Consider the following 26,975-nt stretch of genomic DNA (forward strand, 5'->3'; position numbering starts at 1 on the left):
CCATGTATTTTTAAGAGCTTGAGCCTAAAGTTCTGCTTAGCTTAAACTTTACACTGTGTGCTGACCGTACTGTGGAGGAATCATGTGCCAAGTTAGGGAAGGGTGTGGCAAGGTACAGTGGTACCTCGGGTTACATACGCTTCAGGTTACATACTCCGCTAACCCAGAAATAACGCTTCAGGTTAAGAACTTTGCTTCAGGATAAGAACAGAAATCGTGCTCTGGCGGCGCAGCGGCAGCGGGAGGCCCCATTAGCTAAAGTGATGCTTCAGGTTTAGAACAGTTTCAGGTTAAGAACGGACCTCCAGAACGAATTAAGTACATAACCAGAGGTACCGCTGTATCTTGCTTTATCCTCTGTGGGAATATACCTTTCAGGTGCGCTCGCACCTGTGGTTATTTGTGTTTATTTGTGTTTAATTATGCTTGATTTTACTGTATCCTTCCACCTGGAAGGTAAGGTAATAACAGGATCCGGCAGGCGATTTACTGCTGGGATCCCTCCACGGGGTTTTAGTGGCTCCAAACTTTAAAGTAGTCAACGGTCAGTTAATCTGCTTCCCACCCAATTTAGGGCAGCAACAGAGTTGTGATTGGTTTATGTATCCTTTGTGACGTTGGTTGTTCATTCAATAAAAAGCTGCCGCTCCCTGCTTGTGGTGTGGAGAACGCGCGGAAAAGCCCAGTGAGAAGAACGTTGCGTGGCAAGCCTAGGCAAAGTGAAAGTGAAACCATCCACGCAGGGCAGCTAAAGCCGTTTCCCTCCAGACTGCAGTCTTCGTAGTTTTATTTTCATTTTTGTTTTTAAAGTCTTTTATTTGGCCGTTCAGTTTTGGCCACCTTTAGCCTTATTTTCCTTTTCGGAGTTTTTGGACCAGACAGATGCTTGCAACCATCTACGAGGCAATCCTTACGAACTCACAGAACTCGAAACCTTCAGATTGCAGCCAGCGGTTCTCTTCGTCCACGGCGCGGTGTGAGCAGGCTCCGGAATTACCGGCTGTCCCGTCCGCATGCTGCCTATCCCCGTAACTGGCGCCCCGTGTGAGGCCAACTCCGTCTTGCACACGGGAGGCGTCAGCAAAGAATCCCCACAATCCTCCTCTATGACTTATTCTCTGAGGCAGTTCTCTGGAGGGTTGCCATCATCCCCTGCTGAATGCCACTGTGTGGTGGAGGGTACCTAGCACTCTAACAGTAGGGCATTGCAAAGCGCCATTTTAAGCACTATTGAATGTGTTCATCTTTCAGAGGATTCAATATGCTGCCCATGCAAAACTTTGAGCATTGTAGTTGTTTAACTTTCCCCCAAGACTGAATAGCAGAGTAGGGCACCGGGGGGGGGGAGTGGTGGGTTCTCCCCCACAGCTGCAGCCCTGCCAGCTGCTGAAGTTCAGGGCAGAAGGTGAGAGAACAGTATTCCCACCAATATTCTCTGCATTTTTCAGGCTCGTGCAGTTCAGGGGCTCACATTGGGCCCCTTTCTGAGAAAGGAGCCAGCTTTGGATTCAAAGTCTGCATCATTAACCCCATTTTGGGGTCTTATAATTGTTCATTAGCACCAGTAGTGTGCCCCCCCACTGCACTTTCAGCAGGCAGAGTAGGGATTTCTGCAGAGCGTGGCCAAGCATGCCAGAAGGAGACTGCCACCACATCCTAGCTGCCAGCGACAGCATTGATCTGAGGTTGCAATTGTTCTGCTGTTTATTATACTGCTGCTTGGCATGAAGGGTTGATTGGATACTTACAATATGTTTATTTTGCTTTATTTTGCAATGTTGTCCAGTTTCATTTTAAGTTTTTCTGTCTTTTCTTTAGTATAGTTATATACCCTTGTGAGATTTTTCTACTATTTCCACACACACACACCTTTAAAAAATGAATTCAGTACCCAGGCAATTTCTGTACCTTATTATGTGTGAGCATTATGTGAGCATGGAGGTTTTATATATTGTTGACATCATTACATCAAGTAATTTTATGGATTCATTAATTTATTGGCCCGGATGAAGAGCACATTGCTTAATGTTTTGCAGCAGCACCTGCAGCTTTCACATTCCTCTGTCAAATATGGCTAATGCATAAATTATCTTAGAAATTAGTGCTTGTTTTGATTACAACATAGAAAGTTACTGTGGTGTGAGTGTGTGTGTGTGTGTGTGTGTGTGTGTGTGTGTGTCAGGTGTGGTGGTCCTTTTGAAAGCTTGGCCCACTTTTGTATCATAAAAGGCCTGCCTTCCCAAAAATATCTCAGCTGACAAAGAAAGTCAGAAGGGATTCATCTTTCCCCCAAAGTACAAGAGAAACAGAATGATAAAGGCTCGAAAAAATGACAGTGGGTTGAGAATAGCTAGGAGACCAATGAAGCAGCTACACCTTATTAGATGAAGCTTGTAGGTAATAATATAAAATTTTTCAGAATGTTGAAGAGAAGGCAAAGTTCATCCAGGTCATTAGTTCCTGAGAGGGCAAGTCTCTCCATAATTGGATGTGGAAAATGACTTGCATTTTAGATATTGGACTTCCAAGTCAGCCAAAAGGAAGGAGAGCAGAAGTCTCCCCAATTTTCCATTTTCTGATATGAAAAGCCTGAAGAAAGAGATGCCATCAGATGGAAACTGAATATGAACCTTGTCCAAGTTCAGTGCCTAATCTTCTGTATCATTATTCTCTCTGTGTCCTATTAAGGACTATGCTTTTCCAGGAAGCATAATTATTCTGCAGAATAGAAGCCTGGGCTGACATTACAGCCTTTTGTATTGTATAAGGCAGCACATTCCTCATAAGCTTTTATTGCACACACCTATGCGAAAATCTAGCTTCTTCATTCAGTGCACGGGGGTTATGAAATCCACCATGTATCGGACCCTTTCAGAAAATCAGATCACCCTTGATTCCATTCACCCAATGACTGGGAATGCCAACATGCAGAAAGGAAATTGTCATCTTCCAGGCAAAGAATGAAAAGTGCTGGTGGAAAACTCCAGCAGTTTATTCTGGAACTGGTATTCCTTCTGCCCCCCTCAGTTTTAGCAGAAAATCTAGATGACGTGCAGTCGCAGCACTAGCCTTACAGTGTCGACTGGCAAGGTGCTAATGAGACTTTCCTGGACAGAAAGTGTTTGTAGGATGTTGTACCTACCTGTTGTAAGATACTGTCCTTGTGGTTTAAAAAAATAATTGCCCCTCTGCTGCTGCTGAACATGGGCCACAGTTGGTCTCACAATAAATTATTTCAGCCTGGAAATGGCTGCCAGACCAGTCAGACGTTAGCCCAGCCTTTGCCAGCTTGGCTCCCTCCAGATATTTTAGACAATTGTGCTGACTGGGGCTGATGGGAGTTGAAGACCAAAACATCTGGAAGGTGCCAGGTTGCCAATGACTCTGTTAGTCCTTCAGTGGGCTGCAGCTCCTGGCTCCTGGGAGCAGACATAAGAAGCACTGAAGGCAAAGGGTACTTACTTTTTACTGATCTCAGTTGTTTCACCAGCCCCCCTGGTGCAAATACAGGGACAAATCATGCACATCCACCCACCACCATTTCCTTAAAGAGTCCTGCTTTCATATCTTATTACTGCTGATCAAGAAGCTGTTTTACATTATGCTGCATCTGAAAATAGTAAGTGGTCATCTGTTTTAAAATGATGTTGATGTACAGTAGTTAAACTTTTACCTATTATTCCAAAGCATTTCCTATTGCATTAATAAAAGTAATTTTCATGGTACGCCACGCAGCCGGGTCCTTTCTAATTAGTACTAGGTATGTAGCAAAGCAGAAAATGTAACTAGGTGTGTGTAGGGGTGGGTGTGGGTGGGTGTAGGGAGTGTGTGTTCCAAGATTCTGTATGGGGACTGCCATTATTTAATGCATTGATGAGCAATGTGAGCAGGAAGGTGGACTGCAAGCCAGTAACACTTGTAGGGTTTGCAAAATTAATCAAATAGTCAAGCCAGAAGCAGAGTATCATGAATTACTAGAGGGTTTTGCAAAACTAGGTGAGCGGGCAATAAAATGATGAAATTCAGTGTTGATGAGTGTAAAGTAATTTACATTAGAAAAAAAGTAACCATACATATAAAATGCTGAGTCCTCAGTTTGCTGTTACCATCAAGCAAGAAACTGTAGGCCTCATTATAAATTGTTCACTGAAAATGTCAGCTCAGTGCACAACGACATTAATGAAATAAGAGCAGGGAATGAACGGTATTAGGGAGTACTACAAAGTTGGCTGGAAAAGATTACCAAAAAAATAAAAATAAATCACAGTGCTAATGCATCCATCCACCATGTACACATATTTGTAATACAATTCAGAATTCAGCATTTTAAAATAGGATTTTGCCATTCATATTTCCACATGAATAGTTTAATTTGGGGACAATGTCCAGTGTCATCCATAGTGTGTGTAAAGCCTTGTTCTTAGCTTTTTATATGTCAGAATGGTTCCCTGGTGTGTGTTCACTTTCATTACACCATTCATGATCTTATTTTACTTCTCTTTCTCCAAGGACATCCCAAACACCATATTAAGGCAGACTGAGAGACAGTAATCTGACCATAGACACCTAGTGGCCTTCATAGCTGTGACAGAATCTGAAGCCTGGCTTCTCATGTGCACACCCCTAATAATCCAGCCAATACACGGTAGTTAGTCTCTTATATGTTCTAGCAAGTTCAGCAAGGGCAGGTGTCAGGTGTTCCATATGAAATCTGTAAAAGAAGGATCTGTCCATTCTCAGCCAAAACAATTAGGGCCATCTAAGATTTTCGGCCATTCTATGTGGGGTGCAGAAGCGCAAGGACATCCTTGTGCAAACTGACACTGCCATGCTATGCACACTTATCTGAGAGTAAGCCCTGTTGAACTAAGTAGACGTGGATAGGTTTGCATTGTGAATATGCCTGGTAACCATTGTGAATGCTTTAGGCACACCTACCCTGTACTGCACCTGTGTACACTCCCACAAATTACAAAAATGGCAGGCAATTAACTGGTATATAGCTAGGTTCATACACTATGTTTGCAACCTGGTGCCCTCATAAGCTTTGGGTTACATCTCCCAGCATTCCCAGCAGCACAGCTATGCTGGCTGGGGTTTATGGGAGTTGTAGTCCAAAACATCTGGAAGGTTCCAGGTTGGCAAAGGTTGTCATAGGCAACATGAAGCCAGTGTGGCATAGTGGTTAGGGTGTTGGAGTCAAATCTTACTCCAGGGTTTAAATCCCTGCTCAGCCAAGAAGCTAAGTCACTGTCTCTCAGCCTAACATACGTCACAGGGTTGTTGTTGTGTGGATAACAGGGAGAGCAGGACAGCCATGGGCACTACCTTGAGTTCCTTGGAGGAAAAGTGGGATGTAAAAGCAAATAAATGAATGAATGAAAAGGACCAAGCATCTGTATGCTCATTCTTACTGCTGCAGACACATGACCTGGTTAATTTTGACACCCTCACTCAAAATACATGCATGCAGGGCTGGCCCACACATTGAACAAACTGAGCATCTGTCCTTGGTATCAGCCATGGAGGGGGCACTTTTGGTTGTCCTTCACATGCTTCTTAGCAATCTATTATAACTCTGCAGTAGCACTTGAAAGCTAGCTGCGTAAAATTCTGCTTCTTATACCTTTGTGCTGCTGCTGCTGCTGCTACTACTACTACTACAACTTCTCCTAACATCTATGTAACTAGTAACATTTCAAGGGGAGGGTTGTTACTTAACCCTCCCCTTCTTTGGTCCCGGGGCTGAAGTGACAGCAGTAATGGCAGTGGCTGGTCCAAGGTGGGATGGTGAGACAATAGGAAGGGCACAGAGTATATGTATAAGGTTATGTAGTATATGGAAAATTGTGTAAATGTGATATATTATGAAGAATTGCATAAATGTACAAAACTTACCTTGTAATATAAACTAACAGTAAATAAATAAAATTATAAAAAAGGCACAGTCACAGGGGAGGAAGGGAAGATATGTAGAGACAAATCCTCACCCAGTCCAGTTCAAGGTCTAGAGCTTGTCCTCTATGCTTGCAAGCACTTGCTCCCATATGTGCATAGCATCATGCTTTAACTAGCATCTCCTTGAATTTTTGCATCTATGCAGCATGCAGAATAATTTCTTCCTACCAGCTGAAAGTATAAGTGTGGATATTGTATTGAGATTAGAATGAAAGGTAACCGCTGTCTTCAGTCAAGCTGAAAATGTCAGATGACTCATCATGCACTTTGCACAAAGTTCCAATTTTTGCCACACACATTCTAACAAAGAGGCTTGAAGACCTTGTGGTTCCCTGCTGCAGATCCTCGTCAGATAAGATCTCAGAGAAGTGGTAGATTGCTGATTACTTTTGCAACATGTGCCTCGGCTGCACAGTGAGGCTGCAGCTAACCTAAGCTAGTGAACAGGCTGCAACATCATTGTCTTCACAGTTGTCATGGGAATGAAAAACATGCCATGAATACTAAGAAAAGGGCATCTATGCTTATCTTCTTGGCTAACAAGAAACTGGATAATTCGTTGATTTTGTGGCTATGGCCACAACATGTCATAAGCTAGTGGGTAGGGCTGCCATACGTCCGGATTTCCCGGACATTACCGGGATTTCAAAGGCAGAAGGGGGAATTTCTGGAAGGCAGCGGTTTGTCCTGGATCTTTGGCAAGTAAACAAAAAAAAATCACACTGCACTTTTGGTCTCATTCACCTTTCTGCAACTAGAAACCAATTCCAACCTCGCCCTGAAGAGATCTCTGAGGATGGAAGAACTTGGCCAGAACAGAAAACAAGCCCGCGCTTGTTCCCCGGTGGTGGGGCGGTGGGCGCGCCTGGTCCCCCTTACTGCCTAACTCCCTTCAATTGAAAATGGTGCCCTCTGTTCCTTGAGGGTTCCCACCAGGATGCATTGTGCTTCACTGTCAACCGTGCTGAGATAAGCAGCGCTACGTCCACACGTACATGGAGCAGCCACTCTGCAAAACCTAACTGGAATAATCATACAGAATTACAGGCTTTTAGGCAGCAGTTACATGAGACGTTTTCAGCAAAAAATCATGTGTTTTTTGGCGTTGTTGGGGTCTTCTTTTAGAAAAGCTCAACAATTTTCAGGGTGTCCTCATTTTTACTTTTTGAAACAAGGCAACCCTAATAGTGGGTGACCTGGAGAGAAGCCCACCACTGTTCGTACGGCTGGTCCATTACCTAGCTATAGATTAAAAGCTGTGGTGCAGTTAAAGGAAAAGGAAAGAAGATACTCTCAATGACAGGCATAAGAAACAGAAGTAGCTAACCAGATGACTGGATGTATTTCTGAACAGAGTCAGTTGGAATCGAAGTGCATAGCAATAAGATTTCATGAGATGAAACCAAACAATGGAGCTAAACTCCTGCAAAGCCTGTTTTCGTCCTGTATCACTGGATAGCTTTTGCAGTTCCTATACTTACTTCCCTGCTTTGCTCATCTAGATTTAAGGCCCAGAAACCATTACAGTACTTCTGCTCCAGAAACAATTTAATATTGATAAAATTGCTTAGTTGGGAGATATTAAATCTCCTCTGCCCAGCAGCTACTTTTACTAAGCTAGTTTAATTTGTTTTGGCACTAGAGTTCATTCAGGTAAAGAAGAAGTCCCCAAAGAGGGTCAAATTGTAGGCTTTCTGTGGTAACTGAATCATTCAATAGAATTCTGAGGAAAAATACAACCTGTACACCTCACACATTACTGGGCGGGACCCTAGCGCTGAGCACCAGCCCTACTTCCCTTTCCCCTCTCCCACTCCTCCATCCTGCTAGCCACTCAAGGCTCACCCACTGCCACTGCCAGCTGCACCACTGCCCTTTTATGCCTATGCTCCCAGCAGTGCCCTGGCAAATGACATCATCAAGCTGTGCCACCAAGTTTGGAGCTGGCCACCATGTCACACAGAGCAGAGAGGCAGGATCCACAGCCAAGGTGGCGCTGGGGGGTGGACAAAACCTCGAAATCGGAACTCCCCACTTTCAGATCAGAAACTGTGGTGGCTTTATCAGTTCGGGGACTGTCTTGGCAGAATCAGAGCAGTTGAGGGGTATGCAATAAAGATGTCAGCTGAGTTTAGAGGAAGAAAAGAAAGACATTTAAAGCACATTTCCTATTTCAAATGTTGCATTTTCCCGTTGCTAGCTTTTAAGTAGCAAGTGAGAAGCAGAGTGGGGTCCACTACATAACAAATAGTTAATGGGAGGGAGCATATTAACTTTGCACTCCACATAATAGATAAAAGGTTAATGTCAGCGATGCCAGAACCCAGATCATGGTAGATTAGTGGTGTATTGTTTGTCTTATGAAGAACATTAGAATAGATTTATCATGATTAAAGCCACATGAGAGACAGAGATCAGCAGGTGGGGAGGGAAAAGGAATATCATCCTTTTCTGGTACAAAGATGAAGGCTTAGCAGACACCACAGTCACAGACCACTCATCAGAGGGATAATTTACCTTCTGGAAATGAATGTTTGGTTGAGTGAATCAGGCTAGAATTGCAGAGCAGTAGAGAAAAGTCTCTCTCTCTCCCTCTCTCTCCTGCCGACTAACAGAAAAGAAAATCAGCCACCCATGCAGCACATTTTAATTTTGTTCTGGTGGCTATTCTACCCCTGCTCAGTTTAACAACAGCTCAAACTGTTATCAGGGAATACTGAGAAGGCAGGATCAACCATTATCATTGTTGCTCAGGTCTATGGACCTGCCAGTGATAGGAATGTCATGATTATTATCATCTGCAAGCATTGATTTCCTCCTCACCTTGCAGCTGAATCTAAGATTTTCCTGTTTGTGAACATTTTCCTCCACTCTGTCCTGCAAAGACAGTGTTGCGTGACTGACGGGTGGCCAGTTGTGTTACAGTCCTTCTCTACCATCCATCCACTACTGGAATTTGGAATTTTATGTGCAATCCTTACTAAAGCCATCGTACAATCCATATATAAATTCATGAAAGATCAGTCTGTCAGCAGCTATAAGCCACAATAGTTAAATGATGCCTCCATGCTCAAGGCAATATAACTCGGTGATTACCACTAGTGATGGCCACCAACTTGGATGAGACGAATTCATGGAAATGGCTACTAGCCATGATGGCTGTGCTTTGGCTCCACAGCGGGAGGCAGTAGTGCTTCAGAATACCAATTGCTGGAAACTACAGGAGGAGAGAATATTCTTGTGCTCAGGTTCTGCTTGAGGGTTTCCCACATGGGAAACAGGATGCTATACTAAAGGGGCTACTGGCTTGATCCAGAAGTTGCTGGGGTGCAGGGGTGGGCAAATGGAAGAAAAGGTCTTTGTCTTCATGCCCAGCTTGTGGGCTTCCCTGAAGTACATGAAAACCAGCATACAGGCCATAGTTCTAAATAAACCCTTAATAAAGACTTGGATTGATGACTTTCTAAACCCCATAATAACCATAGTAATATTATCAACCCATAAAGCATGCAGTGCAAGTAGATAAATAGGTACTGCTCCGGCGGGAAGGTAAATGGCATTTCCATGCGCTGCTCTGGTTCGCCGGAAGTGGCTTAGTCATGCTGGCCACATGATCCGGAAGCTGTATGCCATCTCCCTCAGCCAGTAAAGCGAGATGAGCACTGCAACCCCAGAGTCGTCCACGACTGGGCCTAATGGTCAGGGGTCCCTTTACCTTTACCTTTAATCCCATTTAATGATTTTAATATACAGTCACTCAGAGAAAGCTACGTGTTCCTCCTGAGTAACAATCACCTATGATCTGTAGCAGCAACAACAACAACAATTTTATTATTTATATGCTGCCCAGGGGAAAGATGGAGGGCACAAGGAGAAGGGGACGACAGAGGATGAGATGGTTGGACAGTGTTCTCGAAGCAACTGGAACTGGCATGAGTTTGGCCAAACTCCGGGATGCAGTGGAGGATAGGGGTGCCTGGTGTGCTCTGGTCCATGGGGTCACGAAGAGTCGGACACGACTGAACGACTGAACAACAACAACATGCTGCCCATCTGACTAGGTTTCCTCAGCCACTCTGGGCAGCTTCCAGCAAAATATAAAAACACAACAAAACATCAAACATTAAAAACTTCCTTATACAGGGATGATGATGATGATGATGATAATTCCTTTCAGGTGCTACTGCAAGGAATTTTTTTTATTTTGTTTCAACTATGGCAGACCAACACGGCTACCTACCTGTAATAATAATTCCATTATTTATATACGGGAGGACTTCCCCACCACCTCCCTAAATGATTCCAATATTTCTATGGGGTTAAGGTCATTATTCTTTGAATTTTACAGAGGAGAAATTGAAGTGCATGAGCCAGCAATTAAATTAGCAGTCTGTATTTGGAGTGGGGTGGGCTAGGGTTAATAAGAAGCAGCCCGTGGTAGAATGTGCTTACAGGTTTGCAATGAAGTGACTGGCACAAATGAATCCATTAGACCAGATGTGAGTAGGGCAGCCGAATCATCACATTCTGAGATTTGAGGGCAGAATCCAGAAAGCAGGCATTGTAGCCGGCCTTGACAAAGATATATTGGCAACGCTCTGCACAGACACACATGCCTGCCCTGTGTACTTGATCCTTCTCTGAAGCAATAACTGCCCATTAATGACTTGCCATTACACACATCCTAAACCAGCTGTCTTTAGTCAGAGATGCTACAAGGAAGAGGATGAATTGCTGTATGTGGGACATATCTGAGTGTAGGACAGGAATAGATGGAAGATGAAGAAAAGCTGGACAGCTCCCATTCATAACCCTCCACTAGTTGTGAATTTGCAGTCCGACACTCTTTTATCCATTGGCTGATGAATTGTTTCTCACTACAAAACATGACAACTGAAAATCCTCCCAGTTCCAAGATCGCACCTTCTTAGGCTTTGCCTCCTCACTTCTTGACAGTATTACTTTCCTGAGCCAAACTAATTAAGAAGGGAATGGACCAGTTTAGATGTTAAAAAGAGAGCTTGAGGGCCAAATTCCAATTAACCTCAAATGTTAACTAAAGCAACCTGAGCTGGGGGAAACTTACACTCTTGTTCCTCTCAAAATTCACTTTAATTTTTTTAATAGCTATTTTACATTTCAAGACAGAAAACCAAAAGGGTTAAAAAGATACACAAACACACAAATGACTTTCCTTCCTGACACAAAGAATTTGTCAAGAAATCAAAGACGGTAGAATCGTTACTCAGAAAGTGCTGCCTTTGTGAGATATTTCTATTCCTGTTTTGTATATAAAATATTCTTTAAAAAAAGAAAGAAACTCAGTTGTGTAACAGGAGTCTCAACCATTTCAAAATGACGTGTGTGATGAACTGACAGGATGGCAGGGAGGAGGAAGAGAAATCCTACTAAAGGGTGTAGCTGGGACTGGGACATACTGGGGCAAGCTGAGGATGGGGGAGGAGAGGTTGGTGTAGGAAGTGCTCATAGGGTGACAGAGGGTGGTGAGGGGATGGGGGTCAATGCACAGGAACCAGAGCAGCAGGACCCAGAGCCAAAGGGGCCCATGTCTCCACAAACATGGTGGGTTCTGAGGCATAGGGAGCAGCGGGAGGGGTGTTCTAGGAAGCTGAGGCAGGCAAGGGCCTCGACCCCAGTTCCCTAGCTAGCCAGGTGGGGCTTATTAGCTTTGGGTGGAGGTATGTGATTCTTCATCTGAAGTAGGCTCAGAACAGGTGAGGGTCCCCTGCATCGTCAAGTCCAGATGCTGCAATCAGCAGGCAAAGTACAAAAGGGAAGCTGAACTGAGGGGCTGTGCTTGCTCAACTGCCCAGGTTGATTGGATCATGGCTTGGATGTTCCAGAGAGCTGTTTGGGGCTGTGTGTGTGCAGGACTGACCTCCAGGTACCCTGATCTTTGGATCAGTTGCAGAGGTGGGAACTTGGCCTGCTGGGGCTTTGGGCCTGTTGGTCTGCCGGACTGTGTGCTACCATCTGCTATAGAACTGTGCACTCCAGTGGGTCTTGCTGCCAGGTACCACAGGATGGTGTGTGTGTGTTGAAGTTCTGATTTCTGGGGATCTGAGCCAGCGTTGCTGTATTGGTAACAATCATCTGTGTAAGTCCTCTGATAAAGGTCTGGATCTCATCTCCAAACATCTTTGGGTCGGTTTGTTTTTTAAAGTATTATCACAAAATGAAAGGCCTTGTAAATACTCATTTACATCTACTGGTTTAATTGTTCGATCTTGTTTGTTGAAGTTAATCTTATAAGTAATCCACTCTTAAATTCAAAAGTGTATGGCTATCCCTTGTTCTCAATCGCATAAGTGTAAATTTGCTCCCATTGTTAAACGAAAGTAGCTCAGGCACTAACTGGATGTGATGGTGGCATATCCTGTATTAGGAGGCAGGTTGCTGGTGAATTTCTATAAAATCGGAAGGGTGTTAATACTTAATGCTGGAAGAAAGAGGGCACAGAATTCTTTCTCTGCCCTCACTTTCTCTTTGAAATCTCTCCTCCACAGGTTTTTTTTTTCCCCAGTGGGTTTTTGAGACTAGTAATCTAAGAGAAAGTAGACTTGGGGGGAGGTAGTTTGGGAGGGAAAGTACTGGTATGGAAAGCAGCTCCTGCCTGTTGCATATTTGCTTTCAAACCCTCCCACCCTTAGGTTATAGAATTTCAACACAACCTAGATACTGACACATTGTGCCACCATAAAGTGTAGCGAGCCTGTAATATAGTTGCAGGTGTGGTATAAAACCAGTTTTGTACAACTGCACAAAACTATATGAAAGGTGAACTTAAAAATAATCAATTAAAAAAATAGTGGGTGTTTGCCCACAATGCATTACTGGTTGTTTTCCTTTGTATATATGAAACAGAAATCAATTTTGCTTCATGGATTGAATAAAGGGGGCTTTGTCATGAGATGGTGTTTGCAGCTGTATAGGAAATTATCCAGCTTATTACATTGCCAGGTGGCTGGGCTAATGAGCAGTTCACAGTAACTCTCATTGGGATGCTCAATAGGCAATAGATCCAATCACTGGTACCAAACAGAAAAGAGCTCGTTTGGGTCTGGTAGGAGGTGCTCTATTCCAGGTAATTCCCAGGTCATGAAAATTAATGTAGCTTCAGACTGATAATACATTGAGAACATGTATCAAACTGACCTGGCAAAACGCTGATGCTTTTAATGATGCATAGAACAACCCCTGACATGGCCTTTTGCTCTGTGCAATAGACTGGCTGGCATGGACCTCAATTAACCAGATATGCAAGTACAGTATTTGGCGGTGCTGTCTCTCAATTGACCTTTAAGACTCTTCTCCTTTTAATGAAACTTGGAATTTGTTTGGTTGCAACATCTAGAATTTTGGGAAAGGTTGGACTCAGCCATGCAAAACATGGTTGCTCCCTCAGCTGGTGTAAAGCTACTGCTTTGTGGGAGGGGAGCAACAATTGCTTCATCAGTAGACCTTTATCTTGATATTGGTCATTAGTATCACATTCTCCCATACCTTTATGCTCCTTGCCAATACGCTTGTTCAGCTCAGTCTTGATGGAGAAGTTTGCTGGTTTTGGTAGAGCCCAGGTAGACAAATTGCCTAGTACCTCAGGCGTGTGGTCACCAATGCTGATGCACGGAGTACTGGTGATGTCCTGACCAAGGATGTTGGTCTTCATCAGGTTGATGGTAAGAACCAACTCCTTGGAGTGTGGTGTCAAGGCTGCATCATCTGCAAACATCTCTCAGATAAGGACCCACCACACTTTTGTACAGGCATGGAGATGGCTAGATTGAACAGAACCCGATCACTCCTTGGAAGACACTCTTCAGTTGAGCTGAAGGCATAGGAGAGCAACAGGGAGGAGAATATGCCAAGGGGAATTGGGGTGTGAACATAGCCCTGTTTCACACCACTCTTTATAGGGAAGCCATCCAAGGATGACCTGTCATACTGGACAGCGCTAGGCATGTTCTCATGGAAGGACACTATATTGTAGAGCTGAGGTGGGCATCCTATTTTATTGAGAATAATCCTTTTTGGCTGACAAGGTCAAAGGCCTTTGTCAGGTCTGTGAAGGGAATGTACAAGGGGCATATCAGCATTTCTCCTGCAGCTGACGCAGTGAGGAAAATCATGTCAACTGTTGATCTCTGAGCTCTAAAGCCTCATTGTGACTCGGGATACACTGTCAGCAAGTGACTGTAATCTGTTGAGAACTGCACAGGCAAAGGCTTTCCCCACAGGACTCAGCGGGGAGATAGGTAATTGACTATTGTAAATGATGGCTGGGTGTGTATAATAACAACAACAGAAGCTTCCTTTACAGAGCTATATGTTGCATAGAATCAAACAGTTAACTTTGATAGGTTGCAGAAATGTATGTGAGACTCAGCATAGGAAAAGGCAGGATTTCATTCACAGTGTGAAAGGGCCTTTGATATAATCTTGGGTGGATAAAAGGTCCTTGAGGAACGTAAGTAAAGACGAAAGCAAGAGGAAAGGAAACCTCACAAATGTCAGGGTGGAACTCTGTTGCATATGCATAGAGAAGAACAAACCATTGGGGGGGGGGCAATCAAGAAGAATCCAGTACTGCTCTTTGAGATCCACAAGGAAATATTTAGGGGGCAAAATTACTAGTCAGGAGCAGTGAAGTAAGCTGAAGAAGAGCTTTAGGTGCTGGTATTAGCACAATATTTCAGGCCAAGCTGAATAGCATAAATGATATTTCAGCCACTTGTAAATCCAGCCCATGGCAATAAAAAATAACAGCAACCACATTTAATCCATCTGTTCGGTTGTTTCAGGAGGGCTCTGTCTCAGTCTCTCACTGAAGTTGGAATCGGTGAAAATGAAAACAAGCAAGAGTCGTCCTTTTACGCTTCCTAAATGCTGCTCCTTTTAAGGGATCCCACCTCAACTATCATATCTTTTTGGAGGTTGAAATAATAATAATAATAAACAACTTTTATTTGTATCCCGCCCTCCACAAGATCTCTCTCTCTCTCTCTCTCTCTCACCATCTCTCACTCCCCTTTCTTTCCAAAATGCATCTTTAAAACCTGTAATCCCTACAGGGAGTTATTTTTCAAACTTATTTTTATTCAAGAAAGGTTAGTTATACTGCCACTAGGCTCCTCAAATAAAAGATTCTACTTATGCTAAGGCTGTGTTTTCGTAGAATTGTAGAGTTGGAAGGGACAAACAAGGGTCATCTAGTCCAACCCCCTGCAACACAGGAATCTTTCACCCAAAGTGGGGCTGGAACCCGTGACCCTGAGATTGAGAGTCTCACGCTGTTCACATTAATGACAGCTAGGTCATTCTTGTTCTCAGTACCAGTTTAAGCTGGTTTGGAGGAAAGCACATAAAAACACATTAATTCGTAAGAAATTACAGGAAAGATGGGGATTGTGGCTAATGTTGCATGTAATGGCTTAAAATGCAGGAGGGCCACCGCTCTTCCCCACTGTGTTTCAAGTCCCATCTGCAGTTGTTGTACACACCAGAGAGTGGGTGGGGAAGCCTTCACCTAATGCACATTATCTGTTCAGTTTCTCTGCACCTCTAAACCCCCTCCCCCTGTCCCACAAACCTGTATTCATGAAGCTGTAATCTGTGCATGTGCAATGGCTATCTCAAATGTACACACCTCAGCTTAACAGCGGCGTATGTTTTCAGATCAAATGGAAATTGCTTTGAAGAAAGATCCATTGGCTAATATCATATTAGCAGGGCTTCAACCAGCTTAGTGGGAGCACACACTGGAACGGGAAGGAATGTTGATGCATTCATAGTTTTAGTTAAAGCCAGTCATCAGTACTTTTGCAATGTTACTGTCTCTGCCACAATGGCCACCTTTAAAGCAAACAACTCATCCATGCTCCTCATCTTCCCCTTGATCACTCGGAGAACGCTGCACATGATTTCATACACTCACATACACGCACGCATACCGAGTGTCCCAGTGCACCCGAAGAGCCAGTAGTGATCAAAGAAATCACTAGACAATGGTGTTCTTGACTCATTCATCAGCCAGCAAGCCAATGCACTCCTATCCTGAGAACAGCCTTTTCAACAAGTTTATGATAGCTCTTTTAGCCTGCGAAGAGTTTTTGAATATACAGTATAGCCAGCTCCTCAAGATGTAATAAAAATCCTTTCTTTCTGACTGCGTAATTGTCTTAAACTATAAGCCTTTGCGCCGTTTTACAGGCAAGAGATGAAGAGGAAGGATAAATGACCAGAGAATTATTACTGACACATATCTTCATGTGAGTTTCCCATGTGCTTGTTTTGATGCCTTAGCACAACTTTCCTTAACCAGGGCCCTCCAGATGATTTGGACTATAACTCCCACCAGGTGTTGCAGTCCAATGCAATCAGAGGCCCCCAGGATAGGGAAGGCTATCTTGGTATACAAGCTTCTTGATGGATAATGAATGGTGTGACATGGGAATGCCAGACAAGGTTGTTGCTTCAAGCATATCGGTCTGTGACCCATACATGCCCCTACCATCTCCTGTACCTGCGGTGCAAATACAGAGCCTCCAAGTGTCCCTATTTTCCAGGGACATCCCTGATTTAGACAAGCCATCCCGGTTTCTGATTTGATCCCGGAATGTCCCACTTTTCCTTAGGATGTCCCTATTTTCATCTGAGAAATGTTGGAGGGTATGCAGATAGGTGGACAGAGGCTGTAACCGTGCAGGGATAAACTTCTCTGCAGTGCAGTTTGCAGGGACCAATAACATAACCATATATACAAGCACATGTGCATGAGCTACTGGTTTGTAATTAGGCACAGAAAATTAGTATTGGTACACAAAAAGTGCAGTTGCAGCAAGAAGCAGGCGGGAAATGTAGATTTATATTCATACATTATTCGTTTCATTTAAGATACATCCATGCAAAAAGATTTCTCATAAAGCTGTAAATTTCCAATATGCTTTCTCTCTCATTAGGAATGTTACGCGCTTATGTGAAGATTCCCTAGCATTTTATTTATTCAACCCAGCAGGGAATTTAAGACCAGGATTTTGGGGCTATCAGAAACCAGGATAGTCCATACCTATTACAGATGTAACATAAGGGCAGTTAGCTGTTTAGGGAGCCATCCAATCCCCCATAGCCCAATGGGTCTTTATAGAGCAGGCAGTGCCACCACCATATCTGTGGGCCTGCTGGCAAATTGATGCCAAACTGGAGCTGGCACAGTGATTGAGCTTGGATTGTTCCTGATGCGGTCATGTGATCACATCAGGGTCAGCTTGGGATCCAGTGTGTCCCAGGCCAGCTCAGACCTGCACCTACCTGCACGTGTGGTGGGCAGAAGGGAATTCTGTGCCAATGGAGTGAAGCTGCATCCCTCTGCAGGTGGGGACCAGCAGGGTTTTAGGGAGACTAGGAGGGGCTGGGTGAAGGATGCAAAAGCAGGGTTGAATTGCTCCGTTAATACTGTAGTGTCCAACATGAAATTGAGGGATTATAATTTATCAGGAAGTTCAACTATGCAGCTATATATTACTGTTTTCATGGTGCTGCAAGCCATATTTGCTACACCAGATTAACACAGCTACTCTTCTGGAAATCGTTATTTAATGGAGAAAACTCTTAATAGTGGATTGTGGTAAGATACATCATTGCCAATTGTAAGCTATGTTTACATTTTCTGTACAAAATGAGTAAGTGTACTTGTATCCATGATATAAAAGTTTCCAGAATGATATAAAAACAAGTCCTATGCATGGTATGATTCTAATCATTGACAGAATTTAATAAATCTCCATTTTGCGGATATAAAGTTTTAAAACTCCCACCCCTCCAAGCTTGTTGCCACTTCTGTGTACAGTACTACTTTTATTTGACTGATCGTAAATCAACATCTGTAACTTCTTTATTCTACATAGCTCTTAGCTTTCGAAGGCTCTCTCCAGTCTGCACTCTTTGTTGGCAGCGTTGGATTTCATGGGCTAATCGGGGAGGGAGCGAGGAAACCGACAGTGACAGATGAAGCACTGGATTGAGCTAAATGACCTCCCCAACCCTCTGGATCTGCCTTACTGGCAAATTCTTAAGAGGCTGCAGGAGCTACTGCCACTCAGGCAGATCAAGCTATAAGGCTGTACAGCAACACGGCATGTACGTCCCAGGAACTGCAGCCTAAACAGAATGCTGGACAACAAGGTCACATTGTGCCAGCTAATCTGGGTGTTGGCTGCCAGACACCTGGCCTCCATTCTGCCTGTCTCGTGTTCAGTCACATGAATTCAAATTCATCTAAAATAAGCAACAAGGAAACAGAAAGTGCCAAAAGACACCCAGGAGGAAGTGTGTGAAGAAGATCCTTTTTCTGTTTAGGAATGACAGGTGATAACTCTCAGTGATGTGTCTCCAGTGGACCATTACTTTAAAAGTGATGAGGTTCCTCCCCCCCCCTCCCCTTCACATAACGCTTGTGCCTTCCTCACTAGCATATTTTACTTCGGCTGTGAGAGGCAGTGATGGAACGTGTTGCCATGGGAGTAGCCAGGATTTATTTTAGTGGTGGGCGGGAGGCAGGACACCTACCTGTCCTGTTCCAGAACCTGCGACGTGATAGGTCAGTTTGCGGAAGCCATGCCTATCGCTCAATCAGGTTGCGTCGCTAGAATGCACCACAACATCACCCAAGCGAGCATTTCAGTTTCAAATATTCTGATTATTTCTACTTTTAGTTAAGTCTCTTTATTTATTTACTTAGGGGGTGCAGCTGCCCCCCCCCCAGCTATGCCCTTGCTCCTTGCTAGGGGACTTTGGGCTGGTTCATAAATGGCCTTGACATGTAGCTTCTACATGTGGTAGAGCACAGGAGTAAGCCTCTGACTCATGCATGGGTATGTGTCAGTGCACACACACACAAATTCACACAAAGCAACTTTAATATGCTTTGACGTCTACATAGACGAGTCCCACCCACCAACACCCTTTCTTCTCAGCAGATAGATCTCGTGAGTTGGGTTTATGGTGTTCATGTAATTTAGCAGCAGTTGGAGGGGGGGGGCGCTCCTTGAGGTTTCTTTACTGTAAAAACGAAACCTCAAGGCAGCTTACACTGGTAAAAACGGTGAAATAAGTAAAAAGCAAATTTTAAGCAACAACCAGCAAGATGGGAGCAGAGCAGAAAGATAAAAACAATGTAACCCGAAGAAAGAAAGAAAAAAAAAGCAGCTAATACTAATGCAGTTCTCTCCATGTGTACTCAGAAGTAAGATTCACTGAGTTCAATGGGACTCACTCCAGGTAAGCATATATAGGACTGCAGCCTTAAAGGTGTTTTTCTTTTGTTTTTGCAAATGTCATTTTATTGAAGTTTCCAGTAAATTGCATAATAAATATTCATCAACCCACAACAGAACAAAGAGAGAGGTTCCTGTATGGTGCTCTCATCCTAGGCGAGTGTTCTGTTTTAATTTTAGTAAATCTCTCCAGAATGGATGTCTTGAAGGCCCAGTATTTTCCATTCTTCCATTATAAATCACAAAAATGAGCACCAAACTTCTTCAAAATTGTCATGCCTCATTACACATGCACCTCACCTCACCTCACAAGCCTGCTATGGTGTTTTGTCTCCCGCATGTTGGTTCTTATAATTTACAGCACATTATAAATGGCTGTTGACCCCTTCTAGTGTTCCCATATTTAGGTATGAGTCATGTATCCCAAGGCAAGTTGGTTCATCTGTATGTAAATTTCCCATGCTCTATCATGTTTAGAACCTACACATGGGGGTTGCATAGAGGAGTCAGATGGCAGAAAATGAACAAATGAATCCATGAATGATTTCCAGACTCCGATTATATTGTGTTTTTGGAATATGGTTTTTGGAAAATATATATTACCCCCAAACATTGGCCATTCTGACTTGGGCTGTTCAGAGTTGTAATCCAACAACATTTGGAGAATGAACACAATACGCCAGTCATGTGTTCTCTCATTTCTTCTGACAGTACTCTCTACTTGCGTATCTGTATCATCATAAAAAATATCTGGAAACCCAGCATTATTATTTCTTCTTGTGAATGTAACATACCACGCCAACCTTGGTTTGGTTTCGTTTGGTTTAGTTTTTATGTGTTTGTTTCATGAAGTTCTATTTTAAAAAAAGAAAAAGTATGAGCACAATGTGATAACAAAGAATTATGGGTAATGAAGCACATTCTGTAGATTTTTGCAAGGGCCATGTTATCTATTTCTCAGTTTTTGTTCATGGTACAGCCTCTCACATGCACTATAAAGTGAGCCACTTCCTGCCTTGCTCTTGGCAGCTTGAGCAGGGAAGAGCAGCAGATTGAGGTAAAGGGACTGTCACATCGATAGTCTTTTCAGATCATATCACAACCCTGCTAGCAGGAAATGGTAAGGGGAGCTTTCCTGTCCTTTATCCTAGCATCATCAGTTGCAAATGTAAAAACAAGCCTTTTTGTCTGCAGCACAATCAGACCCTAGTGCATTCAGCTGAGGTATGTTCAAGTTCTGTATATTTGATCCATCTGAATGCAGATACACAATAGTGTACAGTGGTACATTGGTTCTCAAGTGCCTTGGTATTCAAGCAACTTGGAACCCAAACACTGCAAACCCGGAAGTGTTCCGGTTTGCAAACTTTTTTTGGAAGCTGAACGTGCTCCATTTTGAGTGTTAAGCTGATGATTTGAGTGCCACGCTTCTGTTTTACGCTGAGGTCTGTCTGTTTTTGCACTTTATTTAGCATTTTTGTTTTTGAGGCTCTTTTTGTTTTTGTGACTGTGTGGAACCCAGTTCAGCTACTGATGGATTGATTGTGTAACTGCGGTACATTGTTTATTGCTTTCATTTTATGAATCAATGGTCTTGTTAGGTAGTAAAATTCATGCCAGGTTGCTGATTTAGGTGTTGTTTTTAAACGTCTGGAATGGATTAATCCATTTTGCATTACTTTCTATGGGAGAGCATGCCTTGGTTTTGGAATGCTTTGGTTTTGGAACAGACTTACGGAACGGATTAAGTTTGAGAACCAAGGTACCACTGTACAGTATTCATATTGGTGTCGTCTTCCACAGTGGAAACTGGGGGACCTCTGACCAGCCAAATATTGTTAGACTCCAACTTCCATTTTTCCCAACCAGCATGGTCAATGATCAGAGCTGATGGGAGCTGGAGTCCAGCAACATCTGGAGGTCCACAGGTTCAGCACTGCTCCACTATGTAAATATATCTATTTGATGCCAAAATGGAGTTCTTGTAGAACTCATGTGCACCTGCAGGTATTTTGACATCATTGCAGCAGGGATGGGAAACCTGTGATTCTCCAGAAGTCGCTGAATTATCATTCCTGACCATTGGCCATGCTGGCTGTGGAGGGTGGGAGTTGTAGTACAACATCATCTGCAGGGTCACAGGCTTTTCCATCTCTGATTCTGACATTTTTGAGAATTGATAACCTGCCCCTTGTCTTTATATTTCTCAACAATTGTTTTTAATCTCAGAGGATATCAAAGCCATTTTCACACTGTGGTCTGGGCTGCCTCTTTCTGGTTCAGCTGAAACCCCAGCTGATCCTTCTCTTGGAGACAAGTGTTTTAAGCATGTACAGGCCTTTTGAGAAGCATATGGTTTCTCCATATGCAACACTATGTACATAAGGAAGCACTGGTGTCTCTTTCTGGCCACTTGTTTGTGCATTTTGCAGAGGGTGTGTGTATTTGTATATTAGGCTGGAAGACATAAATGGAATCATCTGGTGCATGTTGACTGATAGTGCCTTTCCTGCAGGGATACTGCTGCTGCCCAAGATAATGATTGATTTGATGATGGGGAAGGCTGTGGGAATGTATTTCAGTGTGACGATGCTTAGCTTTTCTGACTTTGGCTAATTGCACTATTGACCCTGTTACAGGTTGAGTTGAGTTTAGGATTGTGACTCGATTATGCTGGTGTCCATAGTGGCATAACATGTCGCGCAGCGTAAATTAATAACGCAGAGTTTTTCAGTGAAAGAATAAAAGCTTTACTGAGTTAAACTAAAGTTCATAAGCAACATGGTTCCAAACAGTTTGACTGAGATTACATAGTGACTCTGCTCACAACTGAGGCAGACAGACTCTGACTGAAATTGTTATGTATTAAGTTTGACTGCAGTACTCATTCTGGCCACCGTGGCTGCAGTTCTCACTCTGCTGTACAACATGCAAATGAAGGATTGAGAGTGCCGCTCACGGATTGGGTAGCTAGAGGGAGTTTGTTACTGTTGCAAATTACTTAGTAAAATATAAGCAAGTCGGCTAAGCTGTTGTTCAGTCCAGGACTCAGAGCTGAAATAAAGAGCTGGTAATTTTAAGAGCTGTGTCTTCATCCATCTTCCCCACTATTTAACAGAAATCTTACTGAGAACTTACTGACACAGAGTGAAAATGGTTACTACTTTTAAGGAGAATGAGTCACACGTCAGAGTGACTCAGCAGTTAGCAGTTAGGCCTGAATAACTTTAGTAGGCCCGAATGATTGTGCAGTCCCAGCACTTCCCAGCCTGCTTTGCTGCTTCTGTTCTCATGTGTCTTTGTCTAGGGCAGAGGTCCCCAAACTAAGGTCCGTGGGCTGTATGCAGCCCGTGTGAACCAATTATGCGGCCCGCAACAATGCACGACGCCCACTCTTACCAGTGTGGCGCAGTGCGGCTGCCCATCTCCGGGTCGGCGCGGCACCGGAAATAGCTTTTGCGCATGCGCAAGCATAATTTCTGGTGCACTTCCGGGTCTGCGGAGGCCCGTGTGCATGAGCACAAGCTATTTCCGGTGCACTTCTGGGTCGGCGGAGCACTGGAAATAGCTTGTGCGTGCTGTGCCGACCCAGAAGTGTGCCAGAAAAAGCAAGTGCACGTGCGTATGGGTGCGCGCTGCCCCGCCCCACCGCGTTATCAGCGCCAGAGGAACCAGCCCAAGGCCGGGTAAGTTTGCCGACCCCTGGTCTAGGGAAACCTGTCCAAGTGGGGAAATACTTATAGAGCAAGCTCATCCAAAGATCCCCTGAGGAAAGGGGCCGTAACAAGCTTTCCTGTGTTCAGTACAGTTCCACAAAACAGATATTAATACTATACTAAGCTTTACCATCGATCCCTTCACAGGAGACAATATGGAAGCTACTGCAAAATTTGACTTCAATGCAACAGGAGAGGATGAACTGAGTTTCCGGGCTGGGGATGTTCTGAAGGTAAGTGCAAACCAAGGTTTCACCCAAATGTTTTCTCTCAACACTGTAAGTTCTGCTCAATGCTTATGTGCTTGTATTAACCATCCATCCCATAAATCAGCAAACCCACAACTGGCACTGGTAGATTAGTGGTTCACTGATAATTCCCAGGTTGCATAGTAAAAAGAAAATCCTCCTTAGTCCAAAATTTAAATCTGCATTTCAAAGATGATGAAGAAGAACAAAGACTCAAAGTAGCACCTACAAGGACATTAAGCAGTCACAAACAATGGAAGATCATTTGGGACAATATGGGTGGGGGGGGGTCTTGTTTACCAATGTTCTTCAAATCCTATGACTGCCTCCCCCAACCTGATGCCCTCCAAATGTTTTGTACTACAACTCCCATCCCCTCTGACCCTTGGCAATGTTGGCTGGGGCTAATGGGATATATAATCCAACCAGGTTGTGGGAAGGCTGTCCTCTGGAACAGTAACCTAACTGTGAAATATCTCTATTTCACACAAAATGTACATACCAAGTATCAGGCTGTTTTTGAAAAGTGATAATGGGTCACAGCCCTGATGTGGAGAAGATGAAAGAGGCAGGAAGTGTGAGGCCCACTGACAGGAGGAAACCTATCTCCTCACACTGCAACCCCTTCTTTAGAAAAATGATCAGAAGCCATGCACCAGAGAAATTGATTGCTCCAGATACCTCTTTCCAGGAAAGTAAGCATTAGACAGAGGTCGCCTTTAGTATTTTTACCATTTGAGCATTGGCCCATGGGAAGACAAACAGCTGCATTTATTTTAAGTGATATTTAGTTCAGCCACTGGCATAGCTAATCTGGCTGGTTCCTAGCCACACATATTTTTGGTAGTTTGGCATGAGGTGCCATCGCTAAGGTTCACCAGATGATTACGTTGCAGTTATTTCTGTGAAGAGAAAAAATAAAGTGAGAATTTCTATGATGAATATACCGTATTCATTTACAGAGTTAAAAACTGGCAGTGATCTACCCCCTTTTGGGGGGTTCAGGTCAAAGTTGCTGAGCGTTTTTTTTAGTAAGGAGGAAGGCCTATTTGGGGGGGGGGTTCGGGTCAAAGTTGTTGAGTTTTTCAGGGAGGAGGTAAAATGTTGAGCTTTTTTTTTAGGGGAGCCACAGTTGTTCAGCTTCTTTGGGGGGAGCCAATGATCTACCAGTGATCTACTGCAGATGTCCAGTGATCTACCGGTAGATCATGATCTGCCTGTTGGACATGCCTGATCTATAGGATCTAATGCAGGCATTGCTCTATGAATCAGGGGGGCTTTTTTTGGCTGTTATCCACCCTGTTATTTAAATGTAAGGGTTTGTATTTTCCTGGTGCAGACCACTAAAAGCAAAGCAGCCCATTAAAAAAACTCTCTCACAGTTCCTTAAGCCCCCTGTAAGAGCTTCAAAGCAGAAATCTTTCATCACAGACACATCCAGATCCCTCCACCATCCGAACAAGTCTGCAGGAATTTGGGCAAAACTAACGAGCATTTCCTCTAATACCTCTGTGTCCTCCTCGTAGTTTTACTTCTTCAGAATGCATGTTTTGCTCCCACAGTGGCTGCTTTTCTGCAAGAGCGCTTGATACCTATACGGTCTATGATTGTCCTTTCAAATTACTTGCTTTGTTTCCTTTTTTCTTGTGACTGCATTGCCTACCTTTGAAGTCTGGTTCATTTGCTACAGGGATGGATTAATTATTATGCTAACTACATTGCAGAGCAGGATACTACTTGCCAAGTGGGCACCTTTGCAAAGTGGTTTTGCAGTGTGGGAAATGAACCTATGCTGCTCCCCCTCTCTCTTTTTTGCGTGGACAGGCGGAGTCCCCCAAACCCCATGCGACCCCTGAGCGGAATAATGACACAAGACAACGTGCTGTGGGATTAAAATTGGCCACAACTTTATTAAGATTCAGGTGTAGGGAGACCTTAGCTCAGGCATTGGGCGTTTATCCTTCCCAGTCCCCAGCCGGGGATCTGGGAGACTTCAGGGTTATCCAGAATGTGTGGGGATTGGGCTGGCTCTGGAGAACATATGTTCAAGCAGAGAGCCCCCCCCCCCCGTTCGCGGCCACTGGAGGGGGATGGCAATGACAACCTCTCGGCGTATGGTCAATGCCTCCCCCCAAGACCCCTTTAACGGGGAACCCTGGTATCACCGCTGCAAAGGGGGGCGTGGGTCACCGCCTCATGCCCCCCCCCCCCATTTATGAAGATAGACTAAAGGATTCCGCCCAAGGCCTGAAACCGCCAAAGTTGTGACGTATTGCTACAGGAAAGGCGAAACCTGCCAATGCAGGAAAATTCCTTTCCGACCCTTCAACAGTGGCCTTGACATAGCAGCGCCTGCGTACCTGTGGAGAAGAGGTTAACCTGCCAAAAAGACTTAATTGAGGGAGTGGAGGGTGGGAGAAGCTCTGGAGCCGACTGCCGCTTCGCAGGTAAGATTCACCTTCTGTAGTGTGGGCAGGGTTGCCAGCCCCCTGGCAACGCCTCCCCAGGAGGGGTTAGGGCAATTGGCGGAGGTAGGCGGAGACCTCCAGGTATCCAGCCTGGGGAGGAAGAGGCCAGTCCGAACTACCAGGAGCAGCAATGGGACCTAAGGGAGCTGCGTGCGACCACGTAAAAGTCACACCCCCCCCATTTGATGTGGTGAGCGGTCATTATGCTTCCCTGCAGACAGCAGGCAGCGACTAGGGAGTAGTTGTCCCCCCCTGCCCCCCGTGGCAGCCTTAAAATCCCTGGGCCTGCACCACTTGCGGATCAGAAAATAATGTCTGTTGTACTGTAATGTGAGATTACCACTTCAGGACAGAGGAGGGGGTCTGTTGTCTCTGTGGCTGAGTGACCATATCTGTGTGCAGGCTGAAAAAGCTGCGTTATCCGGCAGGACTGAAGTAGCACTGTAATTAGTCACTAACAAACAGCAGCAACTGTTAAACAAGGAAACCAATTTACTGAGATAGTCTATACACTGCCACTCAGCAAAGTCCAGTGCAGCTGATGAGTCTTGCAGAAGTCTTCCACACTGGCCAAGTGTCTGTATATGTTTGTGTGTTTGACTCCTGAAGATGTCTATATTCTGTCAAGGCAAAGCATTGTTAAGGCATCAAATGAAGCATAAACTGAAAGTCCAGCCGGCGGACGGTCCGGGAATCAGCATGTTTTTACATGAGTAGAATGTGTCCTTTTATTTAAAATGCGTCTCTGGGTTATTTGTGGGGCCTGCCTAGTGTTTTTACATGAGTAGAATGTGTGCTTTCATTTAAAATGCATCTCTGGGTTATTTGTGGGGCATAGGAATTCGTTCACTTTTTTTTCTTTCCAAAATATAGTCTGGCTCCCCACAAGGTCTGAGGGACAGTGGACCGGCCCCCTGCTGAAAAAATTTGCTGACCCCTGCCCTATACATACCACTTTAAGGAGAGGGGTTATCGCCCCTTGAACCATTTTTTCAGCAGTTAACCAATCAGTGTCTGGGAAATGTTTCGAAGCCTGTTTCCTAATCTGGATAGGTTCCAGTTAGGACATGTTTTGAGGACATGTCCTCAACACCCCCACTCTGCCTTTATTTTGGGAACCTTGCTTCTATTACTGGAGTTGCTTCCTTGTATCTTGTGAACACTTCAGCACCCTTCATACATTTTATTGCGTTATAAAAGGGGCAGCAGGGTTACACCATTGCCAGCGCCACCATCCACACATTAGGCATGAACATCTGCAGGAGGAGAGCCTGAGCATTTATACCTCTACAT

General features: G+C 44.2%; 1 protein-coding gene across 2 annotated transcripts in view; it reads left to right on the plus strand.

Annotated features, from left to right (window-relative positions):
* The first annotated feature begins 11,787 nt into the window (after positions 1–11,787).
* GRAP2 (GRB2 related adaptor protein 2) overlaps positions 11,788–26,975 on the plus strand; it is a 29,026-nt gene continuing 13,838 nt past the window's right edge. The window contains exons 1-2 of one of the 2 annotated variants that reach the window (XM_033163026.1): positions 11,788–11,863; positions 23,114–23,199. In XM_033163026.1, coding sequence (XP_033018917.1) covers positions 23,122–23,199 — 78 coding nt within the window. In that variant the 5' untranslated portion in view covers positions 11,788–11,863; positions 23,114–23,121. Of the gene's footprint in view, positions 11,864–23,045; positions 23,200–26,975 lie in introns of those variants that run through there. The other variant, XM_033163025.1, reaches the window with a different exon arrangement.

This window comes from Lacerta agilis, chromosome 10 (assembly GCF_009819535.1).
Source record: "Lacerta agilis isolate rLacAgi1 chromosome 10, rLacAgi1.pri, whole genome shotgun sequence".
NCBI lineage: Eukaryota > Metazoa > Chordata > Lepidosauria > Squamata > Lacertidae > Lacerta > Lacerta agilis.